The sequence below is a fragment of the Nannobrachium achirus genome (assembly GCF_963921795.1).
Source record: "Nannobrachium achirus genome assembly, chromosome: 7".
NCBI lineage: Eukaryota > Metazoa > Chordata > Actinopteri > Myctophiformes > Myctophidae > Nannobrachium > Nannobrachium achirus.
In genome coordinates this window covers 7811844-7835081 of record NC_137816.1, presented here as the reverse complement: position 1 = coordinate 7835081, position 23238 = coordinate 7811844, and the positions used below count along the sequence as shown (strand labels likewise).

At 42.8% G+C, this 23238-nt stretch overlaps 2 protein-coding genes across 2 annotated transcripts in view; both read left to right on the top strand.

Annotated features, from left to right (window-relative positions):
* il16 (interleukin 16) overlaps positions 1–23238 on the top strand; it is a 104860-nt gene that overhangs the window by 507 nt on the left and 81115 nt on the right. The window lies entirely within an intron of this gene.
* On the top strand, positions 6117–9558 carry tlnrd1 (talin rod domain containing 1). Its single transcript, XM_080729576.1, has one exon. The coding sequence runs from the start codon at positions 8229–8231 to the stop codon at positions 9285–9287; it is 1059 nt and encodes a 352-aa protein (XP_080585702.1). The 5' UTR covers positions 6117–8228; the 3' UTR covers positions 9288–9558.

Sequence of the window (23238 nt, the reverse complement as noted above, 5' to 3'; positions counted from 1 at the left end):
CCCCTGCCATACCCAATTGACGCCCCTGTGTGGGTGGGTCCGACCGAGGGTTTCGGGTTCCCCAACAAAATGAGTTGATATAAATGATCAAAATCAGCTTTATGCTTCCGCTATTCAAAATTAACTAATCAGCAATGCTCTGACATTGTCAGATCAGACGTCAACAATGTCAGGAACTGACATCTCATATAGGCTATAGGCCTACTGTACAGACTAATATTATATGCTTGCTTGACCCCTGCAAACTGTTATTGATTCTTGATTGACATTTGATTCAATGAATATAATATTTGATAATATTGACTCCTTTGCACATTTCCTTGAACAGGCTGCGTTGAATGATTAGATATGTGTCTGCTATTATAAATATGTAGAAAATAGCAGACACATATATCATTCAAATTCAATTTCCCCAAAATATTATTTTTGGGAAATGCTGAATGATAAGCTAATTTACCCTAGGCTTATATTGTATATCATTGTTATTATTACTACTACTATTATCTACAGGCCTATATTAACATGGCCATGTGTAGATGAGGCAGTTTTGATTTTTTTTTTGAGCGGTGGTCACACCGTCTCCATAGCGTGGCCGTGTGTGTAGGTATGTATGTTTGTTTGTATGTATGTATGTATATATGTGGGTGGGTGGGTCTGTATGTAGCCTCAAGCCTGTGGTGTAGTACCTTTTCTGACCACACATGTTAAGGGAGGGGCGCTGTTGTTCAGGGGGGGGGGGGTTGGTGGGTAAACCACCGCTCAGTTCACACGGGTGTGATTTTTAAATAATATCCTTTCAGATGGGGGTCCCTGGTGAAATACATATCAATTGACATAGATACCACCACTGCCATGGGGTCCTTGAGGGGTTCCAGTGGATCCCCAGTCAAATTATTTAATTTCAATATAATTAAATTCACTTGAAATGATTTAAAATCACCACTATGTTCAATATCACCACTATGAATGCATCGTCATGCTGGCTTGTGGTGGACATTTTTGTCAAATATTTTGCCACGGACCAGAAACACATACTGTAGGCCTATAACAGGTCTGTAACTCTGAGAGTGTACAAATGGAACTAAACAGGTCCATTGGGTTCCATTTGTACACTCTCTGAGTTAAGCAAATAAAACATTTGCGAACCACTATACTAGTTGGACTCCTATGCCATATAGTGTTGTCGTAAATCATGCATATTCTGAAGAAAACCTGGAGACTTGACATGTATGGACATATTGGTGACCCCTGCTCGGGTGGCGCAGTGGTAAAGTGCCTTCCCACCTCCGTGGAGGTGTGGGTTCGAATCCACCGTATAGTGCATCCGGCTTTGTCGAGCGTCTAAAGCCGGTGGGGAGGGCTTGTATTCCTACAGGCTGGACGGCAGCTGTCAGCAGGGAGTGTTGGGCAGGAGGAGTAGGACAGTGGTCTTCAACAGGGGGTCTGGGACCCCTAGGGACTCCTCAGAGTTACTACAGGGGGCCACCAAATCTTTGTGTGGTATGATCAAGTGTTCTGCAATAACCATTTAAACCCTAGCATCCCTATTCTGATTGGAACATTAGCCAAAATTGCGAGGCGTTGTAAGCTTGTAGATCGGCTATTTTTGGCAGTATTTGACGGTTCAAGTGGTTAATGTCTGAAAATACACATTACTCCGTCTCCAACATGATGACAGTGCTGTCAAACAATCAAAGAAAAAATAACGCACATCCTCATCTTCGGTACCTTCTTTGTTCCTAGTGCTGTCAAACAAGTCTAAGAAATCTATGAACATTTTTAGTCTGCAACACAATTTTATACAATATGTAGTGGCGGTCCCTGCTTCATCTCTCTCTCTCAGCTAAGGGGCCCTTGGCCTGAACATGTCAAAGACCCCTGGAGTAGGATGAAGGCCCTATATCCTGGGTAGGATACAACAGCAGTGACAATACACAATTGCGTGTGGGGAGGAATCAATTGGCATAATGACTAAGTTGAAGAGAGAAAGGTGTAAAAAGCACACCCAAAAGTAATTGTTATATAATTGAGCATACTTTATTTAAGCATTCTTATTTGAAATTAATTTCACTGACAGCATTTATTGTCCATAATCAGGAGATGAAATGATTTATGACATGCAATACAACACATTTTATAATTAGGCTGCTGTAATTTACTGATTATAGTATCCCTATCATTATGGGTAGTATTGGTATTCATTGTAATATTAAAGTTGAGTTGGAATCAGTTCAGTAATAACATTTGATTGATTTAAGCTGCCACAAAACAATTTAGAATGACAACAATAATAAATAATAGGCCTACAAAAGTAGTTACAGCCTTGGCAACAGAGCCTTTTCACACACAGCAACACCCCTGCTTTGAAAGGCAGCCCCAGCCCCCAGGGGGAACATAACTTCTTCTCATCTATTCTCACAGTTGACTGCAACAGTATGTGTAGGCCCTCTACTACAGCATAAGGTCAGTAGAACTGTGTGGAGATCAGCCCAGTCGACAGAAACTGTAGAGCTGTTTCCTCCTCGGCCTGCTCCACCCAATGGCACCGTGCCCTGTGCAGCTGTGTGACTCCAACAGACAATGCTCAAGTTGTGGTCTCAACGGCACACACACACACACACACACACACACACACACACACACACACACACACACACACACACACACACACACACACACAGGGATGCTCAGCTTTAACAGTATTTTATTGTGGTTTTGATTGAACCACAGCTATTTTATTATAAGACGGTAAGACCTACACTGTATGGTCAACAGTTAAAACATATTAAAAGAACAGTTAAGACAAATGGAATCTACGGCATTGTGGCCCCATTTGCTCCCCAGCTAGCACACAACTGTGGCCATTTCAAACCCACAAGTCTTCATGCATAATCATTCAAGTTTACAGATCTTACTACAGGGAGTAAAGCCCTCCCACACCAGTAATGGATTGGCTCCCTCCCTTTCTCTGCTCTCCCCATATACCTCCGGTGATTGGACGGTGATTACAACGTCATCGTGCTCAACAGTCGGAGGAGTCAGATTTCTCCAACTGTAGAAAAGCTTATGGTTGTAGGTCAATGGAGATGGCCAATGAAGGAGGCGATAGGGCACAGTTTTTTTCCCCCCTTATTTTTTAAATCTTTTTATCTGTCACACATTTGTCAGATTCAAGGTGCAGCATTTTATTGTCAGATGCTTATAGGCCTCAAAATCAGAGAATGTATGATTAAGTGATGCATTAGTTAATCATGAATTAAGCGTTAGTTAAGCGTTAATTATGTGTATGAATTTGTACAATTAGCATGTTATTGATGAATTGAGTTAACAATGGAAATATGGAATGGAAACGAGGCATAGTGCTTTCTTGGGTTTAAAAGCAGACCATGTAGGCCTATTGAACTGTTCATTCCTGTGCTACTCAATCAATCAATCAATCAATCAATCGGTCGATCGATAAATCAAAATAATAATAAAATGGTAATGCAGTAAAATAAAATGGCATCTATGTACAACTATAGATCCGTGTTTAGCTTACTTATGAATGATTATGGATATTTTTTTACTTTTATGATGATATATTTTACACACCTACACATTTTGTATAGGCTAGCATGAAAATGACCACAACCGAAATTTTAATCATTCTATATTAGCAGCCTCCGAGCCTCGCAAGAGACCCGGCCTAATATGCTATTAGCCCATTCCTTTGAATTGATTGATTAAAGTATTTATTAGATGTTTTGCATAGGAAAAGGTACAGTTTCATGTACAGTTCACTGGTACAATGTCAACTAAAAGGAAACTCAGGTAAGGCAAGGCTTATTTCCATTGAGATGCTTCTCTTTAACTCATAACATGCTGTGCACAGTAGCCTACAGTGCAGTCAGAAGATATTTATCAGAAAAGCACAAGATAATACAAATTAAAGGTTATTTACAATAGGAGGGTCAGGTAAATGTGAAATGTTATTTAAAGTAGAATATCTTAATAAAGCATGTGTAGGAGTACCACATTATGATAGGCCTAAATAATGTAGGGGAGAAGAGCGAAGCCACCATAAAAAATAGTTTGTTTTGACTAGGCCGGCTTCAGCCTGTAGAACTGATTGATTGAATACTTTATTAGCAGTTCTCAGAAAAAAGCACAGGAAAGTACAGTTCAATACAAGGTATGCTAAGAGGATTTAAGCCAAGAAAGCACTATATGGATTGTTTCCATTGGGGTTCTTTACTCAATTCATTGAAACATTAAAGGGGAAAGCGGGGTAAACTGAGACACCGGGTAAACTGAGACACCCCCTGTATCTTGACAATGGAACAGATTTGTGGTCATGTGACCATTATATTTTCAAGACCCTTGAATTTCCCACTTGCCATGAAGAGAGAGACCTGATAGTGCTGTAGAAAACATGCTTTTTTCACAAAAATTAGTTTTTTGCCTGTAAAAGTAAAATTTCTTGCTGTCAACATAATCAGCTGTTGTGTCAAAGCAAATTGATGCAGGGAGAAAATGTTATATCATACATGTTGATGAACTACTAACTTATAAATCCAAGTGATAGATGCTAGCTGAAGATTACCCTGAATTGATGAAAGATATCCCTTTTCCCAAAATGTGGCTGTGGGGTAAAGTGAGACAATTGCTTCGGGGTAAAGTGAGACACTATCTCACATTATCCCAACATGATAGACATGGAGAAAGCTGTAAAAACCTGATTAAAGGGTGTACCAAACTTTTCTCAGTTGAATCCTATGTATTTTTCCCTGTAGAATCCATTTCTGATATATATATTTTATGTATTGTGCATAATTAATTACATAATTAGCATATTTGACTAAATTTGACTAAATATGCTAATTATCTCATTAGTTATGCACAATACAACGATATACTTTGCAGAAATGCATTCCACAGGATTACAAATTACATCAGGATCAACTGGAGAAAGTTTGGTAAACCCTTCAATCAATTATTTATAGTTTTCTTTTGTTTTTTGTTTTCACATTATTTGACACATGGGTGGAAATGACAGGACAAACCCTATTAAAAGAATGTCTGCTATGTACATTTTTGTATTGTGCATATTTAACCTGGTTAACCAGGTTTTTGTGTTTTTATAGTAGTTTTAAAGTGAAAAAAAGTGAGTGGATAACTTTACCCCATTGATTTCTCTGGTCTGTCTCAGTTTACCCCGGTGCTGGGGTAAACTGAGACACAAGACCACTTTTTTTTAAAACAATCATATTTTCTCTGCCTTTTGTCTTGAATATTCTGATAACTTCCATTGTTAGGAAACATCCCAAATTACTGGGAAATGTGTACATTTTTACTGATATATCTTTTAGTTCGCCTAGAGGGGAGCAAATGTAAAAAGTGTCTCAGTTTACTCCTCTCTCCCCAATGACTGACAAATATAACAATACTATGCAAAACATCAAATAGCTTATTAAACAGTCAGAAATGAAAATGATATGCTACTGCAGGCTTAAAAAAAAAAAAAAGCAGCAATGACACTCGACGCTTATGACACATACATGACAATATAATATGGAGCAAATGTAAAAAGTGTCTCAGTTTACCCCGCTCTCCCCAATGACTGACAAATATAACAATACTATGCAAAACATCAAATAGCCTATTAAACAGTCAGAAATGAAAATTATATGCTACCGTAGGCTTAAAAAAAAAAGGAAAAAAAAGCAGCAATGACACTCGACGCTTATGACACATACATGACAATATAATAATGGCAATTATGGCATCAGTTGTGAGTGTGTAAAACTAGTTTCTTGAAGCACCGCAGTGGATGTTGTGAGAATAAAGAAGACTATGTGGCTGTGCTACAACTACAATGACACCAACGCAGTTCTCTGACTGTCCTCCAATCCTGTTCATAGCGCGCGGCGACGAGAAACAAACAACTTGTACGGGTCTGAGCGTAAAGCAAAGGCGCCGCTCATGTATGATGATACAACAGCTGCGGTAATAAAGTGTAGCCTAATTCCATCTAACTTTAACTTTTCCCAAACGGAAGCAGGTGTCTCTGTTTTTACATGGTATTTTTTTTGCGATGCGACCCAGCCCGGAGAACACTGCTGTCACTCAGAGGGAACTGGCTGTCGGTCATTTTAAAGAACTGCGTTTTGGGTGTAACTTTGCCTTCACACCGGTAGTCGAAATGCGCCCACGACGGGGCCTCCTCCTCGGGAAGGGATGTCTCATGGCAGAGGGATCAGTCAGCCCTGAAACCGGAGGGCTCACATGGAAATACTAAAAAACTCCCAAGGAACTGAAACTGACCGAGCCGATAACCGGCCTGTTGTTAACTCTCGTGCGGGGATGGATCTTGTTATTTGAGACCGCGGTCGGATCGTCCGCCCCCACCACCCACCCGTTGCCAAGAGACACTCGTAGAAAGTTGCGGGTTTATTTCGCCGAAAACGCTTCCCTTCTGTTCCTGTGTTGCCACTTTGCTACAATCAAGCCGTTCAAGTGCGACCACACCCTCCCCGCTTCCTGATATTGCTAGTAGCCTAGATGCAGGGGAGCAGCGCACTGCCTACTACTTTCAGCGTGGAATAATCACTGTCACTTCTTCAGACAACTTTAGCGTGTTGGCCGTGACACTATATGTTACGACCGTTATTCGACACGCGGGAAGGATAACCGATCAATGTTGTTGTGACTGAGGTCGGGTCGTCGGACCCCCACTGCCGTCACAACCCCGGGGGCCAGAGCCGGTATGGATTTCCAAACGGAGCCCTTGCTACGCAGGATAAGCGGGACTGAGCGGCGGCACTCGCGTCCCGAGTTTTGCTGAGGAGGGCGTATGGGACAATGCATATGGAATCGAAAGCATCATCACACGAACTAGTTTCTAACGCGGGCCTGCGTATGAAAAAGAAAAGATTGAAAGCGCATGGAGGGCTAACGTTTGTCGGGCTGTTGCTCTCTCGCCTTGGATTTTATTTCGGAGGACTCACGGGATGATGGTGCTGGAGTGGAACGCTCCAGTGGAGGAAAAGAAGTGCCCGGGTGGTGCCCTGTTTGTAACAAGCATGAGTCTGTTTCTCAGTCAAGTTAGGGTGGTCAAACTCAGTGGGGACAGCTTGCATAAGTACTCAGTGCCGTTAAGTCCTACTTGCCCTCATACGAGTAGACGTAATAAAATCACATTTTCTTGATGTAGTCAAAAGACCCTCAAAAAGGCATATTGGGAATGTGTTTTGTTATTTTTATATTTCAAGTGATAAAGTAGCTATTGAATTTGTATTCTCAGTCTGCACTTTGCCTTTTCGGAGGCACCTTGGTGGCACTTCAGTTTGTCAATAACAAACGACCTGTGAATTAGAACTATTTCACACGCACCTAGGACTAAGGTAGATATTCAGTCTTGGATTACCGTATTTTCCGGACTATAAGGCGCACTTAAAAGCCTTTAATTTTCTTAAAAAACTACAGTGCGCCTTATAGTCCAGTGCGCCTTATATATGGATCATTCATTGACATTGACATTCCCTTTAGCACAGCTCCATCTGTTTGATGCATAACGCAACGGTAGCGTCTATTATGTGCGCCTTATAGTCAGGTGCGCCTTATATATGAAAACAGTTTGAAAATAGACCATTCATTGACAGTGCGCCTTATAGTCAGGTGCGCCTTATAGTCCAGAAAATACTGTATGTTTTTTTTTTCTTCATCTTTTTCAGGGCATTTAAATTAAGTTGTAAACACAATAGCAAAATATGTTATTACACTGAGTAGTTGAAGTTGGAACATTGAAGGGATTTTAATTCTGTTTTTCTATTATGAAATTACTCAAAATTAAGAGGCAAACAAATCATATGGTAGGATATTCGTTGCATCTTTGTACCACCAAGTTTCAGAATTTACCAACACAAAAAAGTCTGCTCTGAATAACTGGGATACTGCTCAATCCCAAGTGAATGCTTTGCTCTAACTAGATGTTTACATCGAGAATACAACTCCTGTGTTTTTCACCCACAACATATGCTGTACAGTGGATTACCAATACTCTGAAGGAATTTAAGGAAGACTGTTTGGCCAGTTGATATTTAAAGAGTTTGTTAAAAGGTGCGGCTTTTATTTTCATATCTTTGAAAAAAATGTCTTAGACTATAGAATGGAGTGTGCAGCAACAGAAAGCCGTGTATAAATCGGACCTCTCCACAAGAGTAGCTCGACCCCTCTCTCCCTTCCTTATTATGGCTAGTGGTGGCTCTGGCAAGTCAGCTAGCGAGGGATCTACCAGCACACAGAGTGGCAGCTTGCAGCAGAGAAAGAGGCTCTCCTCCATCTGTGACACGTGCAAGAGCAAGATGCAGCTGGTGGCCGACCTCCTGCTGCTGTCCAGCGAGACCCGGCCGGTGGTGACGTCGGACGGGGCGGCGGTGGCCGAGACCTTCGAGCAGTGTCGGGACACGGTCATCGCCCGGACCAAGGAGCTCTCCATCCTCACGCACGACATCCAGAGCCAGCTCAACATGGGCCGCTTCACGGAGGTGGGCGACCGCCTGCTGGAGATGGGGGACCTGGTGGTGTCGCTGACCGAGTGCTCGGCGCACGCCGCCTACCTGGCGGCCGTGGAGATCCCCGGCTCCCAGCCCTGCTCGCTGGGCCTGGTGGACCGCTACAAGGTGACCCGCTGCCGGCACGAGGTGGAGCTGAGCTGCGGCGCGCTCCGCGTCACGCCCCTCCCCGACCTCACCCCCCAGCTCCTGCTGGAGCTCTCGCAGAACATCTCCACCAACCTCAAGACGCTGACGGACGCCTCGTCGCTCGCCAGCGAGCGGTCGAGGGACCGCTTTGCCAAGGAGCAGTTTAAACTCAGCGTGAAGAGCATGAGCACCAGTGGCATGGCCCTGCTGGCCTGCGTCAAGGAAGTAAAGACCCAGCCCAGCGAGCTGACCCGGAACCGCTGTGTCCTCTTCAGCGCCGCCCTGGTCCAGGCGGTCAACGCCCTGGTGGGGTTCGCCACCGAGCCTCAGTTTCTGGGCAGAGCCGCGAGCGTCTCCGCCGAGGGGAAGGGGGTACAGACTGCGGTTTTAGGGGGGGCCATGAGCGTGGTCTCGGCGTGTGTCCTCCTCACTCAGGGCCTCAGGGATGTCGCCCAGCATCCCGAGAGCAGCACTAAAATGGCGGATTACAGGGAGCGCCTGCGCAATTCGGCGTGCGCCGTGTCGGACGGATGCACGCTCCTGTCTCAGGCCCTCCGAGAACGGTCGTCCCCGAGGACTCTGCCGCCAGTCAACTCTGTGAATTAGTTTTTAGGAAGAGATCATTGTCAAACCCATTTTTGAAGTGAATGATCATCTGTGCCCCTGTCTGCCTCTTTTGGCGTACCAAAGAGACTCACTTGGGTTAGCCCTGTTTGTCAGGTGTTCGATAAAGCAGATTAACATTTAAAAAAAAAGCAAGGCTGTCTGTAGGAGTGCTTGTGTGGTTGAGCTGGTGAGCTGGGTTTGAAGTGTTATGGAGGGTAACCTGTAAAGTCGCCGGAATGAAACTCGCCGGGAAACGGGGGGTGCGTTCGGAAATGCGCACCGGGTGGGGCAGCGGTGCTCTTTTTCAGTCTGAACTCTGAAGGTTAACTTTCTGAAAAGCAGCAGTTGCTAACCTAACATTGTTATTGATGTTTATAAACTAGGGTAAATGATGGTGATAGTCAAATCTCACAGTATCACAAATGTTAATGCTAGAAACAAACATGTACAGTAGGACAAACAATCACAGTATGCCTTCCTCCAGTATCAACATGAATTAATATTCTGATATTCTATTATAATCTATCCTAGTTTATTAACATCAATAGCAATCTTACATTAGCAACTGCTGCTTTTCAGAAAGTTTACCTCCAGAGTTCAGACTGAAAAAGTGCACCGCTGCCCCACCCGGTGTGCATTTCCGAACGCACCCCCCGTTTCCCGGCGAGTTTCATTCCGGGCACTTTACTGGTATTCTTATGGAGCACGTAACTAAAACAACTACTGTGTTTGTGTCACGCTGGATGTGACTAAAGACATGACTAGAAACACAACAAAACAAAACAACTTGGCAGCCTAGTCCATGCTCAACTGTTGGCCTTCTCTTTGCCAAAAGATAAAGCAATCTTCAAACCTGAAAAGTTTACCTCAGTTTTCAGCTATGGTGAAAACGACAGCCTTTGATGATGGATGTAGCCTCGCTGTGTAAACCTATGGCCTGTGTGACATGTTCTAGTGCACGTGGTTGTGTGAGAGTGGGAAGATTGTCTCCATGCTTGTTTTTTCAATGTGTGTGAATTCTTATTGGGGTAAAAGCTGCTGTGAGTGTGTGCCATAGGTTTTACACTATTTACCAGACTTACCATAGTATTTTAATGTGTTTTTGGTCATGCATGTACCGGAGTATTTATTTCAATTATTAAAATTGTTGTTTCTCATATGCTGCTGCTGACTGGTTTTCTTGAGATTTGATAATAATGTTTGTGCGTGCATAGTTAGGTTGATTGTAGTTTGATATTTCAGCTACACGGGTCAAAGTTCTGTTCTGTGTAGTTCCCGGTCCCTAACAAATAATCGGATGTGATAATTGAATTTGGATTGGTGCAAATAGTGCAGCTACAGTAGTGGTGAAATTTAATATTTTGTTATGTATCAATGTCAACGTGTCCTATTCATGGGTTGCATTTGTAGTCATATACCAGCCATTTTGAGGACCAACACAGGTGTTTTGATTAACATAGAACATTGGTTCTATGCCAATCAGACAAATTGAACACCTGTGTTGGTCCTCAATATGGCTGGTTTAGGACTACAAATGCAACCCATGAATTCATGTAGCTAGTCCAACACCCTTGGATGACATAATTGTATTTTACTGTTGTGACCTGAAAAACAAAGCCATTGGTTTACGTTGATCCCCACAACATTAAGACGTGTGTGTGTGTGTGGGGGGGGGGGGAGTTGTTGTAATTGACAGTATATATCATTGAGTGATGGGATTCAAAACAGGCAGGCCCACTAACTGTTCATACTCAAAATGTGCTGTTCATTGTTATTGCTGGACTGGTATAATGTAACTAGACTGTAATTCTCTTTATTCGCTATTTTCATTTAGCATACATCTTTCAGTGCATTTACGCCATGGTGGATAGACCAACTTCATAACATTGTTGCCCCGGCAGGCTGTGTATTTATGATATTTTATGTAGACTCCTCACCAGCCCGTGCAACATTCATTGTTACTGGGTTGTGGATTGCGTGCCTCTTTGAAGATGCCATCCAGTATGGAAGTTTTAGTTAGACCCTCATCTGTTCCATTTGTTATCACAGTCGGTCCATGATAAACTCATAAAGGCCCCTTAGCTAAAGTCCCACTTGCTTTTGAAGTTGGAGTGTACTATCTTGCCCCTATAACCCCACACATGCAACAACATCCTCCACACTTTATGTCCTACCCACCCTGTCTCTGGAGCAAAGCCACTGTAAACCTGAGGTCTTGACAAGCTCTCGGCACTCAAATCCTCCTTTAATGAAAGGTTATTATGTGGGGATGTCTTTGTGTACTGCATTTGAAGGTGGATCTTAAATGAATCCCCTGTTAACACAGCACAGGTAGCCATGGCATGAGACTGCAGTTTTTGCCAAGTGTGGCACTCTGGGTGTTTTCAGAGAATGTGGGGTACATTTTCTAACTATAAAGTAAATCCAACTGATGATTTGTCTGAGAAATGGACACAAAAAGTTGCTGTTCAGTAGAAATTGAAGTATACAGGTAGATTGAGTTTACGTTTCCGGGTTCTAAAAATAGAATCAGTTTGTTTTCATGGGAAGAAGGAAGTCATTCACTGACTCTTAAGTGATCAGATTACCAACATGCAGTTAAGTGTGATAGAAGCCATTTGTTTAGTTACGCTATGGCACACTATTTGTTTAATCAACAATAGTGGACACACAGATGGATCTTTTTTTCTCAGTGCACAATTAATTATTTAGCAAAGAGATATGGTGAATTAAAGTCCCCGCGAAGAAAATTAATGGGAAACAGTGAGAGCTGTTTTTGTTGTTGACTTTTACAACATACTTCAACATACAGTGAGCTCTCCATTAACCCTTTGACTCTTAATTATACATAGTTAAAGTCCTACATCGGATGTTCTGGCACTGCAGCACACATGTGGGACGAAGCTAGTAAGAGGTCACACAGTCATTAGAGCCTTTCTTCTTGACCCCAGCATTTTTCTTCCTTCCTGCCTGTGCTCGGCGAAGCCAAAACTGTTGGCCCACAACAGGAAACCTATAGCCCTTTGCTATCAGGATCGGCTTCCTTCACAGCACAGAATGCCGGAGTTGTAATTTTGAGCCAGGTTTCGCCCATTTCCTGCTGCAGGAGGGGAAGCGTTTGCCTATCCTATCCCCCCTAGTCCTCAGGAGCCACTCTGCAAGCTCCCATCCCTGTGCTGGTGACGACATTGTGGGTCCCTGGAGAGAAAAAGACCTTTATCGTGTTTCACACACGTAGAGCGATCATGTTCCCTGCTTTGGTCAACTTGGCTGCAACATTTCTGTGTGGGGCTGGTTGACTTTATATTACTTTTTTTAAAGTTATAAATTCAGCATTTGAAATTGGTGTGGAACTGGTGTGTTCAAAACAGCACTGCTCAAATGATCATGCCACTAGGTTTTGTGCCTTGTAAACTATAACAACAACCCTAGAGGTGTGTTTTAGTAACCAATGCCAAGATAACTGATCCCATACAATATGCATTATTGATAGGCTTTTACTGATCAGATGACTGCATTGCTATGGCCCTGACACCAGCTGGCTGGGGATCCACAGATAATGTTACAGTTAGTGTAGAAGTAACACGAGAGTCGACAGATGAACTGTCACACATCGTTGCTGTCATCCTTCCAATGTACATCCATAATCTTTGCATTGGAATTTTGTTTCTTAAATCAGAGTACATATTGCTGATGCTGACCACTGCAAATGGACTATGTGCTTAGTATGCATCTTTTGTATTTAAAACTACAAATCATACAACAAAAGCATCTTAGCGTTTTAACAGGCAGAGCTGATCTCAGATCAGCACTGCTCGTCTGGGACGTTTTGTGAATAGGGTTAGGGTTCCAAACAAGGAAGAACTCTCATATATCGCATCACTGGATGACAAAGGGAAATGCTGTTCCTGACCGTAAGCTTACGGCCCAGGGGGAAATGAAAGGTATTTTACTTGCTCACATTACATTTGGTCATAGTATTTATAATGATTGATAAAGGAGTGATCTGATATTCCTTTGGTAGAGACAGTCTCTGGCACGGATGGACGCACGGACGAATGGAAACATCCTTATAAGACCAAATGTTCAAAGATCTACCTTTCTCAGTCTATTTTTAACTTTGGCTCCTTTACTCGCCTTTGCCATAGCGACACTGAATACACATGGAAAGAGCTTGTTTCACTGGTCACTCGGATTCCAACAGCCATCTTTAGACAAAAACATGTATACAGATGACCGCAGACACCTCAGTGGATGACACTAATTACTGGCTATTTATGAAGAACTATCTTTTTACAACTAGCTAGTTGCACTCATTATGTTTTTTCACCACTCTGCAGTCATTAAAGATTTTTTTTTTGATGCCTTTATTGATAGGATAGTAGACTGACAGGAAATGGGGAGAGAGATGGGGAATGACATGTGGCAAAGGTCGTCCGGATTGGGAATCGAACCGGTGACGCCAGCAGGCATCATAGCCCAGTATGTGGTATGCGCCCTGACCACTAGGCCAGCAGGCACCCCTTCACTCTGCAGTCATTGATGTAACTTATTTTTCTACAAGTGCCTATTATTTACCTATCATTTTATAAAGGAAAATGCACTATTCGGGTAAAGTGGGCTTTGCTTTGGGCAAGTAGAACATGACCTGCACTTGCCCGTGCCCAAGTAGAACATGACCTGTACTTGCCCGTGCCACTGAGACCTTAGCGTCAAACCAGTGATCACGCCCATGGTATTACAATTTGGGAAAGTCAAATACACACAGAAAGTGGAAACTTGGCTGTCACCATATTCCATTTTTAAGTCCAGCCCTGCCTCTCCTTGGCTCACACCGAGGATGAGAGTCTGCGGCACATGCCTGAACCTTGACCCTTCCCTAGGCAGGTCAGGGCCTCCTTGTTTTGCCAGACCTGTAGGAGGGACAGTATTCAAATATACACAGATTCTTTGTGCATACAAAAAAAAAGAAAAAGAACGCAGGGGCGTCAATTGGGTATGGCAGGGGTATGCAGCTGCCATACCCTGGGTCCAGGGGGAAGAATAAAAGTTACTTTTAAATATAAATCCATGAATGTCTTTTTGTCTATCTGCACTGGTTATTATGTTGTTAAATTACAGTAAAACCAGTAAGACTCCCTAATCGGGAGATAAGCGACCGTAGGTCACTTATCTCCACAAATAGGGCAAACATTTTTTATTCCATAAACTTCCTGATCCATGTTGATGACATGAGTGTAGACATACTGTGTAGTGATTTTCGGGCCAAAACTGTAGGAGCAGTGGCCAAAAATGTGTTGTAAAAATCGGCCTGTAGGTGGCGCTAGAAGAGGGCCATGTGAGAAATGAGGGGTGGGCTGTCCGCGTTGCCTTGGCGGACGAATAGGTACTGGCCCCGGCTCTCCCGGACGCTCCTAGCCTGAGTTACGGCATTTTATGTGAGCTGCAGTGGCAGGGGGTCCTCCACTGGGGGCGCCACCACTTTTGCATCCGTTCTGGAGCACCAGGAGTGGGTGGTCCCCAGGAATTCCCCGTGAGCAGCTCCGTTGGGGTGGTCATTTGGTCTTTTTTGCACATTTGGTATTTTTTTTACACCTGGGGGTCCCCCAGGGACCTGGGGGTCCCTGGAACTCCGGGGGTCCTTGGAGGTTGTAGTTTGGCAGGCAAGGAGTTTGTGTGGAAATTTTGGCATGGATCGGGCCAACGGTGGCCGAGATATGAGCAGGCCAAAAGTGTGACGTGTGAGGTGTGACTGACGGACGCACGGACACCTCGAGCAGCTTTCTGTAGTAAGATGCGACCTACGGTCGCAATAACTACAAATGCAAAATCTAACAAAATGGTCACTTTAACAAGGTATTATGATTATATTCTCCACACTTGTATTCTCCCCATTTGACAAAATGGTATATTCCCAGGTTCCGCAGGTCAGCTGCACAGGTGCAATGCATTATTGTTAATTGTGGCACGCTTACTAACAACCGTTCCAGGCTGCCATATCCAGCCCAAGAAACCGTAGAAACCTGTGTAAAAAACTGGGAAAAAAAATAATATATATATATAGTTTTTTTTTCACACATTGTGAAAATAGCAGATCTACATGCTCATAACGGCGTTGTGAGCATGTAGATCTGCTATTTTCACAATAGATCCGTGTTATACAAAATGTAATGCCACTTTTCCATGAGGACTCCCATCTTTGCCATACCCTAGCTTTTGCTGAACTGACGCCACTGAAAGAACATGTTCACGGCACGCCCAGTGTCAGCTGGCTGCAGGGTGAATCTTGGAGCCACAGTCAGGGTTGAGGGTCCTTTTGGACCGAATATTTTGAGACATCACTGCTTTTTTTTTCTTCTTAGATTTGTTTTGGGGCTTTTATGCATTTATTGATAGGACAGTAGACTGACAGGAAATGGGGGGAGAGATGGGGAGTAACACGCGGCAAAGGTCGTCCGGATCGGGAATCGAACCGGCGATGCCGCCAGGCATCCATGCCTATGTGGCAATGCCTAAGTTGGCACGCGCCTGGACCAGTAGGCCAGCGGGCGTCCCAAGACGTCACTGCTTTTGAATGCAGTCAGTGTTCAACACATTTCTGCAAAGTCACCCTCAGTACTACCCGCTAAATCCATGACCTTTTCCACTTTTCCTTTGTCCAAGTTGTGTCCCTGACCGGGGACACCACACCCTGCCTGCTATTGTACTGAGGATGTACACACACACACACACACACACACACACACGCACACGCACACGCACACGCACACACACACACACACACACACACACACACACACACACACACACACACACACACACACAGGGCAGGCCACCTCCGCAGGCTTTGTTTTAACAATTATATTAGCAAAGACCTACAGCCACCTGTGGATTTGACAATACAAAGATGACTCATCATGGCAAGCCTCATCCCTCCATCCTTCCCCCACTGCTGTGGGAAAAAGTGTGTGTGAGTGTGTGTGTGTGTGTGTGTGTGTGTGTGTGTGTGTGTGTGTGTGTGTGTGCGTGCGTGTGCATGCGTGTGCAGCTGCCCGCAAACCAGGTTGATATCCTGCTGATAGGAACACCATACTTACAGCATTTTATGTCTGTTAGTTTAGCGAGACAGAAGCTTTGTTTCGTTTCATTACACGTTCTGTTGTCTTCCGCCCAATCCTCTTGGTGAAGGGTGGGTGATTTTACGCTCATGAAAAGTAGAAAGCCGCAGCTCTCACTGCTGCTGACGTTCCTGTACTGAAAGTCACCATCTCTCACTGCTTTTGCGGGATGATTTATTTGTGACTATTAGTCAAGACCTTCAGTCAAGCTAGCTGTCAAGTGCTTAGGCTTGCATATCATTGCTATGGAGGACATTGTCTGATCATATAGTCTTTGACCCGTCACACACATTAGTCTATTCTATGAATAAGTGGAGTGGATGGTTAGATGAATTTGCACCTGGGAGGAGTTATGTTTCTTCTCACACTTTTTATCTACTTCCAGTGTAAATAAGCAATGTATTTCTCTCTCCAGTCTGTAGGCCTAATCCTGTGGTGTCCTTGAAACACTGTTGTGCAACAACTTGCTTTGTAAAATAAATCTTTAGTTCTCTGAATTGATTAGAGTTTAAAAAGAAAAAAGGGGAAAAAAGATTTGATTAACCACTTTCATCTTGGCATCCTTGTTTTGGGCATGTCATAGGCAAATATTTTCAAAAGGTTTTGATAGCAACAATAGAACATCTACAAGCTCACAGTGCATGACGGTGTGACGCATTGTGAGATTATAGATCTGATATTTTCGTTACAGTTTTTTAAGTGTTTAACCTGACTTGGGCCTATAGATGGACAGCAAATGTTTTTCATTATTATAGGTCATACAAGGTATGTTAATATTGACTTTTTGAGGGTCAAATACTTTTAAGAATATATGTGATAGTATGAGAAAAAATGTGTATGAGAAGGTGTGAGTTATATTTTTAGTGACTGTTTGCATATTTCACTCCAACCTCTGCAACTTTGACTTAACAGTTTTTCATCTACAGTATATACTGTGCATGGGATGACTCTTGTTTTCATGACCATAGGACATACTTTACCAATGTGTGTGGGTTCAGACAGCCAATGTAAAAATAAACGTTTTAGAGATATTGATATTATAGGTCGGACGACAATTAAAGTAAGTAAAGTAAAGTACTACAATTTAAAGTATTCTGAAGATCTAAGACAACTCCCATTCTGTTTGCTCTTATTTTGTAAATACAAACTGTGGTATGTGATTAATTACATTTGTCTTCATGCATTATTATTTATTATTTGAAACATTTGATTGAACAGTAGTTATAATAAAAGACGCCCTACATGGGTTGTGTGTGTGTGCGTGCGTGCGCGTGTGTGTAGGCTAGGCTAATGTGAACCAGCAGTAACCCTCTTTTCTGGGAACATTCTCAAGGTATGATGTCATCCTTCCCAGCCACTCTTCGGCTCTTTTTTTCTGTCTCCCACACAAAGCCCCTTCATGTCACCTACATATCCTCAAAATAACATGCACGTACTGTATGAAATGTCTCTTTTCTTTTTCATTATTATAAATCACAAAATCGGTGGTTCTCAAACTGTTGAATTTCAAGGAAGCCTGAGAATTCTCAGTTACAGACGTGAGAGTCCACTTGGAATCCTCTCAAGGAACCCCGAGGGTCCCTGGACCCCACTTTGAGAACCACTGTTCTAAATCCATACCATGCAAAGGACCGTCCATACAATGAAAAGGACCATGATAACTAAAAGGAGTGATCTCCATTTCATTCTCTCAATTATAATAATAATGAAAGTAGCATGTTTGCATCGTTGATTCCCCTTCCCCACACACAAGCCTCTGTAACTCATTCTGGTCCTCTGTCATACTCGGTACGCACAAGTAACGGTCCCATACAACAAAGATATAAATAGATTTATTTTTCTGTCCAACATACAACGCAAATACGGCGGCTGTCATATCTTAGATCACTGAGGGAGAGAGAGTCCTTTGAAAATAGCAGATCTAAAAGCTCGGAAAGTGAAGAGAACGTAAAAAAAAGTGAAGTGTGTGATATTGCTTGACCCATTTAGGCCTTTAGGAATTATTGAATGCTTTAACCAGTGAAAAATAGCAGATATACAAGCTCACAGCGCGGCACCGAGTGCCGCGCTGCGAGCTTGTAGATCTGCTATTTTTGAAAAAGTCGTGAAAATCTGGGCAAATCTTTGAATATAATGTATTTTCAAAGCGAACGTTTGTAACTCAAATTTTGCTTCTGGGGGGTCCCCGGAACTAGATATTTTGAAATGGGGGTCCGTGGCCAAATAAATATCATTTTGGGGGTCCTTCACATGAAAAGGTTTGAGAACCACTGACATAGTAGTCTCTCAAGAACAGACTAACTGAGCTCCAGTTGAGTGAAAAGGACCTTTTCTTTGACGATGGCTGGCCAGATTGCTGACATAGAAACATAGGTTTTTTCCAAAAATCTTAGAAGGATTCAAAAGACACTTACAGAATCGGGTCAAAAATTCACATTTTCACGATTTTTAAAAAATAGCAGATCTACAAGCTCGCAGCGCGGCACTCGGTGCCGCGCTGTGAGCTTGTATATCTGCTATTTTTTTATATTTAAAGCATAAAATATTGCGTCATAATGTGTTCAGGCCTAAATGGGAGCCCAACCCTGCTGTCTCTGCCCAGAGATGGAAGTGAAATCCCGTAATACAACAGTCCTGCTCAGGTCAGAGGGGGACTAGGGAGAGGGAGGGTTTCCTGCCGTTTGCAGGCTGTTTACTGAGGATGTTTTGCCATGTTTTCCCTCTGAGGTGTGGTCCATTTCCTCCAGTTACAAAGCCTTGTACAGTACAGACGCAGCACCTTGTCTACTGTACCATGATGTCACATCATCAACGTGCTTCAAGTATGAAAATCGAACCTCTGTTCGAAGTGGAGCTGTGTGTGTGTGTGTGTGTGTGTGTGTGTGTGTGTGTGTGTGTGTGTGTGTGTGTGTGTGTGTGTGTGTGTGTGTGTGTGTGTGTGTGTGTGTGTGTGTGTGTGTGTGTGTGTGTGTGTGTGTGTGTGTGTTGTGTGTGTGTGTGTTGTGTGTGTGTGTGTGTGTGTATGTATTGCAGTTGATGCTCAGGGCAGGCTAGACTCAACAGCACCTCTCTGGTCACCCAGGGTACTCAGGCTACACCAGAGGCTACATACAGACCCACATACAAACAAACATACATACCTACACACACGGCCACGTATAGGGAGCTTGTGTTCCACACAGCTCCAAAAAGCGTAATATACGCAGTACTACAACATCTTGAGTTCAGCCCATGTTGCACCACCAATCTGTCTCTGTATCTGTCAGTACGTGTCCTCTTTATGCCCATATGAAGATCCCTAATATCATCAGTAGGCTGTAAGCCCATATATTAGCATTCCCCCCTTTTGTGCCCATATATAGATCTTAGTGATTTGTTTGAGACAAGGCTCTGGTTTTGAGCCTGTCACAATGAGGTTAGACAACACTTTATTTGGGCGTAGCTGCATTGGGAACTCCTAATATGGTTAAGGCTGAGTCATGGTGACATGAGCGTGACATCAGAGATCCGCCTGCCGGCCGCCCTCCCTAAAGTATTATTAGTCTGGGATCACTTCACTTTTCGGGGTTGTAACCGGTCTGGAGCGGTCTGGAGCGGAAACCACAACACGTCATGTTGTAGTACTCAAAGGACTACAATTTGCCGGAAAGATCCAACCGGATTCAGTTTTAACCCAAAATATTCCCCTGCGCTCAAGGACACACTTTTAGGGCCTACCTAAAAACTCCTTGATGCGGAGTAGTTTTGCTTTTGAAAAAGTCGTTTGGTATATTTATCTTTTAGTCCAACTGTTAGCGACTGGCAACTGGCAAGACTACACTAGGCTACTCGAGCATTTTAATAGGGATTGGGGAAACAAACGGGGGGAACCAAATCAAAGCGACACCGCTTCTTCTAGTGGTTTGCGCGCTTTAGGCGGAAACCAAACGGCCTGTTGTGAACGAACACCAGGCTTTCCCCCAGAAAGCCTGTTAGGCGAGGTTAAAATATATCTGTGTGTGTGTGTGTGTGTGTGTGTGTGTGTGTGTGTGTGTGTGTGTGTGTGTGTGTGTGTGTGTGTGTGTGTGTGTGTGTGTTACCACCACCTTTGATGATAGATCCATCTTCTATAGTAACTTAGAATTCATTGAATGTTTGAGAGACTGCAATGCTTCCACACAAGAGCTGAGGTTAAAGTAGCCTAATACAGTAGGCTACATTACAGGCTACAATTACAATAAGTGTTTTGCCGGCTGGCACACTTAATGAGCTCCATCGAAATCCTATCCAAACGGTTTCACAAATTACTGTGTAGGCTAAAGTAGAACATTCACATTCACAAAAAGAAAGAAACATACGTTGTCAAAATATACCTGATATAGGCCTATATAGCTGTATCTTTAAAAACGCATTACCCCAAATCAGCCCAGTTGTTTGCATTTTGAAATACATGTGAAAACTTCTTCTGTCATGACCTGCGTTTGGGTCATGTCATGTCCCTACTGGTTAAAGGGGTTAAAAGTGAATCTTCCTAAAAGCAGTAGGCTTAGCCTGCATCCCTCCCCTAGTTCAGTTTCTTCAGTTCTCCTCTAGGTGGCAGCAAGACCCAGCCTCCTGTAACAGGAGCTGGAATAATATGGTTATGCCACCAGCAGTTTCTCTGGAGGTAGGCAGGTTTGAAAGTGCCACTGTACCAGTGGTGGAAGAAGTATTTCAAATAGTACAGAGGTGTTATTTTACAATGATTGCTAAATGGATGACACAACAAGCCTTGTGGCTAGTTTCCATTGTGGTCCTGTCAATTCATCAAGCAACAAGTGGTGTAATGTAACTAAGTAGGCCTGTAAGCCCATATATTAGCATGCCCCCTTTTGTGCCCATATATAGATCTTAGTGATTTGTTTGAGCCAAGGCTCTGGTTTGAGCCTGATGTCTCAATGAGGTTAGGCAACACTTTATTTTCTACTTTTGGTACTTTAAGTACATTTTGATACCAATACCTTTGTACTTTTACTCAAGTATTTCTTTTTTTCCGGACTTGTAACAGAGTATTTCTACGTTGCAGTATTGATAATATATAATATGTTTTCCACCACTGCAAGCAACACCGTTGTATGACAAAGTAAGGGTAGGGTACGTAAGTCAGTCAGAACTCAGGGTGGTATAACGTAAGTATAACGGTCACAATAAAACGAGATGAAGTCTGAGCCATCATGTGACCAGTCTCATCAGTCCATAGGGTTAGGGTTAGTCATTTATGACATATCTTTAACGTATAATTCCATATTTGGGCAAAGTTTCAGCCCAATTCGGTCACCATCCCTTCCCTACTACTAATTGATGCCGAGACCCATGGGATCCCGAGTCAGCATGTCTTGGGTCTCACAGCACATGGTTGGTTCTACAGACTCCAACTTTTGCACACGGATGGCTCAGATCCTTTCCTATGTTATATTAGCTACTTACCCTGCTGTTACTCTACTTGCATGATGTACAGTTGTACGAAACAATATTTTTCAGTAGAACTGCCGATCCAACCAATATGCCCATAAAAGGGGACAAGGACTGAGAGATACAGAGATCTCCATATAAGGGCACATACAGGTATGGGATTTACGTCACACTGACACGCATGGACTTAGTCCTACTGATGCCATCAGGGATCTCCATATCGTTGTTGTCTGTTGGAAATCTTGTATGTCCAAAACCTTTCGTTTTGTATTCATCATTTTAAAAGTGATTTAGGGCTTTACTTTATGAAACTAGACCAGGTCAACCTGGTTGTGCCAGACCCCCTGTCTGTCATCATCATTTATGACATCATGCCTTTTGTAGGCATGTCATCATCATGTCATCATCATATATACCCTTTATATAGAAAACCCGGACAGACAGACCGACATTTGCTTATGTAGGCCTACCCATTTCATGGGTCTGGCAAAAACATACAAATTTGAAACTTGGAAATACGAGGTTTCTATCCGACACTGACAGTGATGATATATGGGCATAAAAGGGGCAAGGACTTACAGATACTGACATGCACAGACTTTCTCATAAATGGCCATTTATGGTCAAATCTACAATCATATGGTGGACATCACGGACACAACTAGTCATGCTGATTAAATATATTGTACGTAGATCTCCATATATGGGCACGTATGCGATTTACGTCACACTGACACGCAAAGACTTAGTCCTACTGATGTCATCAGGGATCACTGACACCCTCTGGAATCCCTGATTGAAAGATTGACTATGTAAAAGTTCAGGGATAGTGACTGACAGGGGGGTGAGCAGGTAAGGTCACGTGTCAGGCTGACCAGGTAAGGAAATGAGAAATGAGGAATGAAGGAGGCAGGACACAGAGAGCTACTTTTCAGCCTTTGAACGGCATGTTTAGTGAGGCAATTGTGGTGTGTGTGGTACACACTAGGCGGGTGTGTGCTGTACAGAAGGTAACAAAAATATACAGCATTGTGTCAATAAAGATATCCAATAAACTAGTAAATAATAAATAGCAATTCAATTCATATTCAAATATTGCAATAAGAAATAAGGAATCAATATTCATAAAGAAATCATTCATATTGTCAAATAATTCATGGTCAAATAATTCCTAATCATCAATGCATAATTTCATGTAATTAATTAAAGCATTAAGAGAAAACATGATAAGCTATATTTAAGCAGGATAAACAATTCAGGTTGTATTCAATAAACAATAAACCAAAAGGGAATATACATAACTTAAATGCATTGCTTATAAATGCAAATAATCAAATCTTATAAATAAACAGTTTAATAGTGTGAATATATTCAGTCAATGAAAGTGCCCATGGCCCATGACT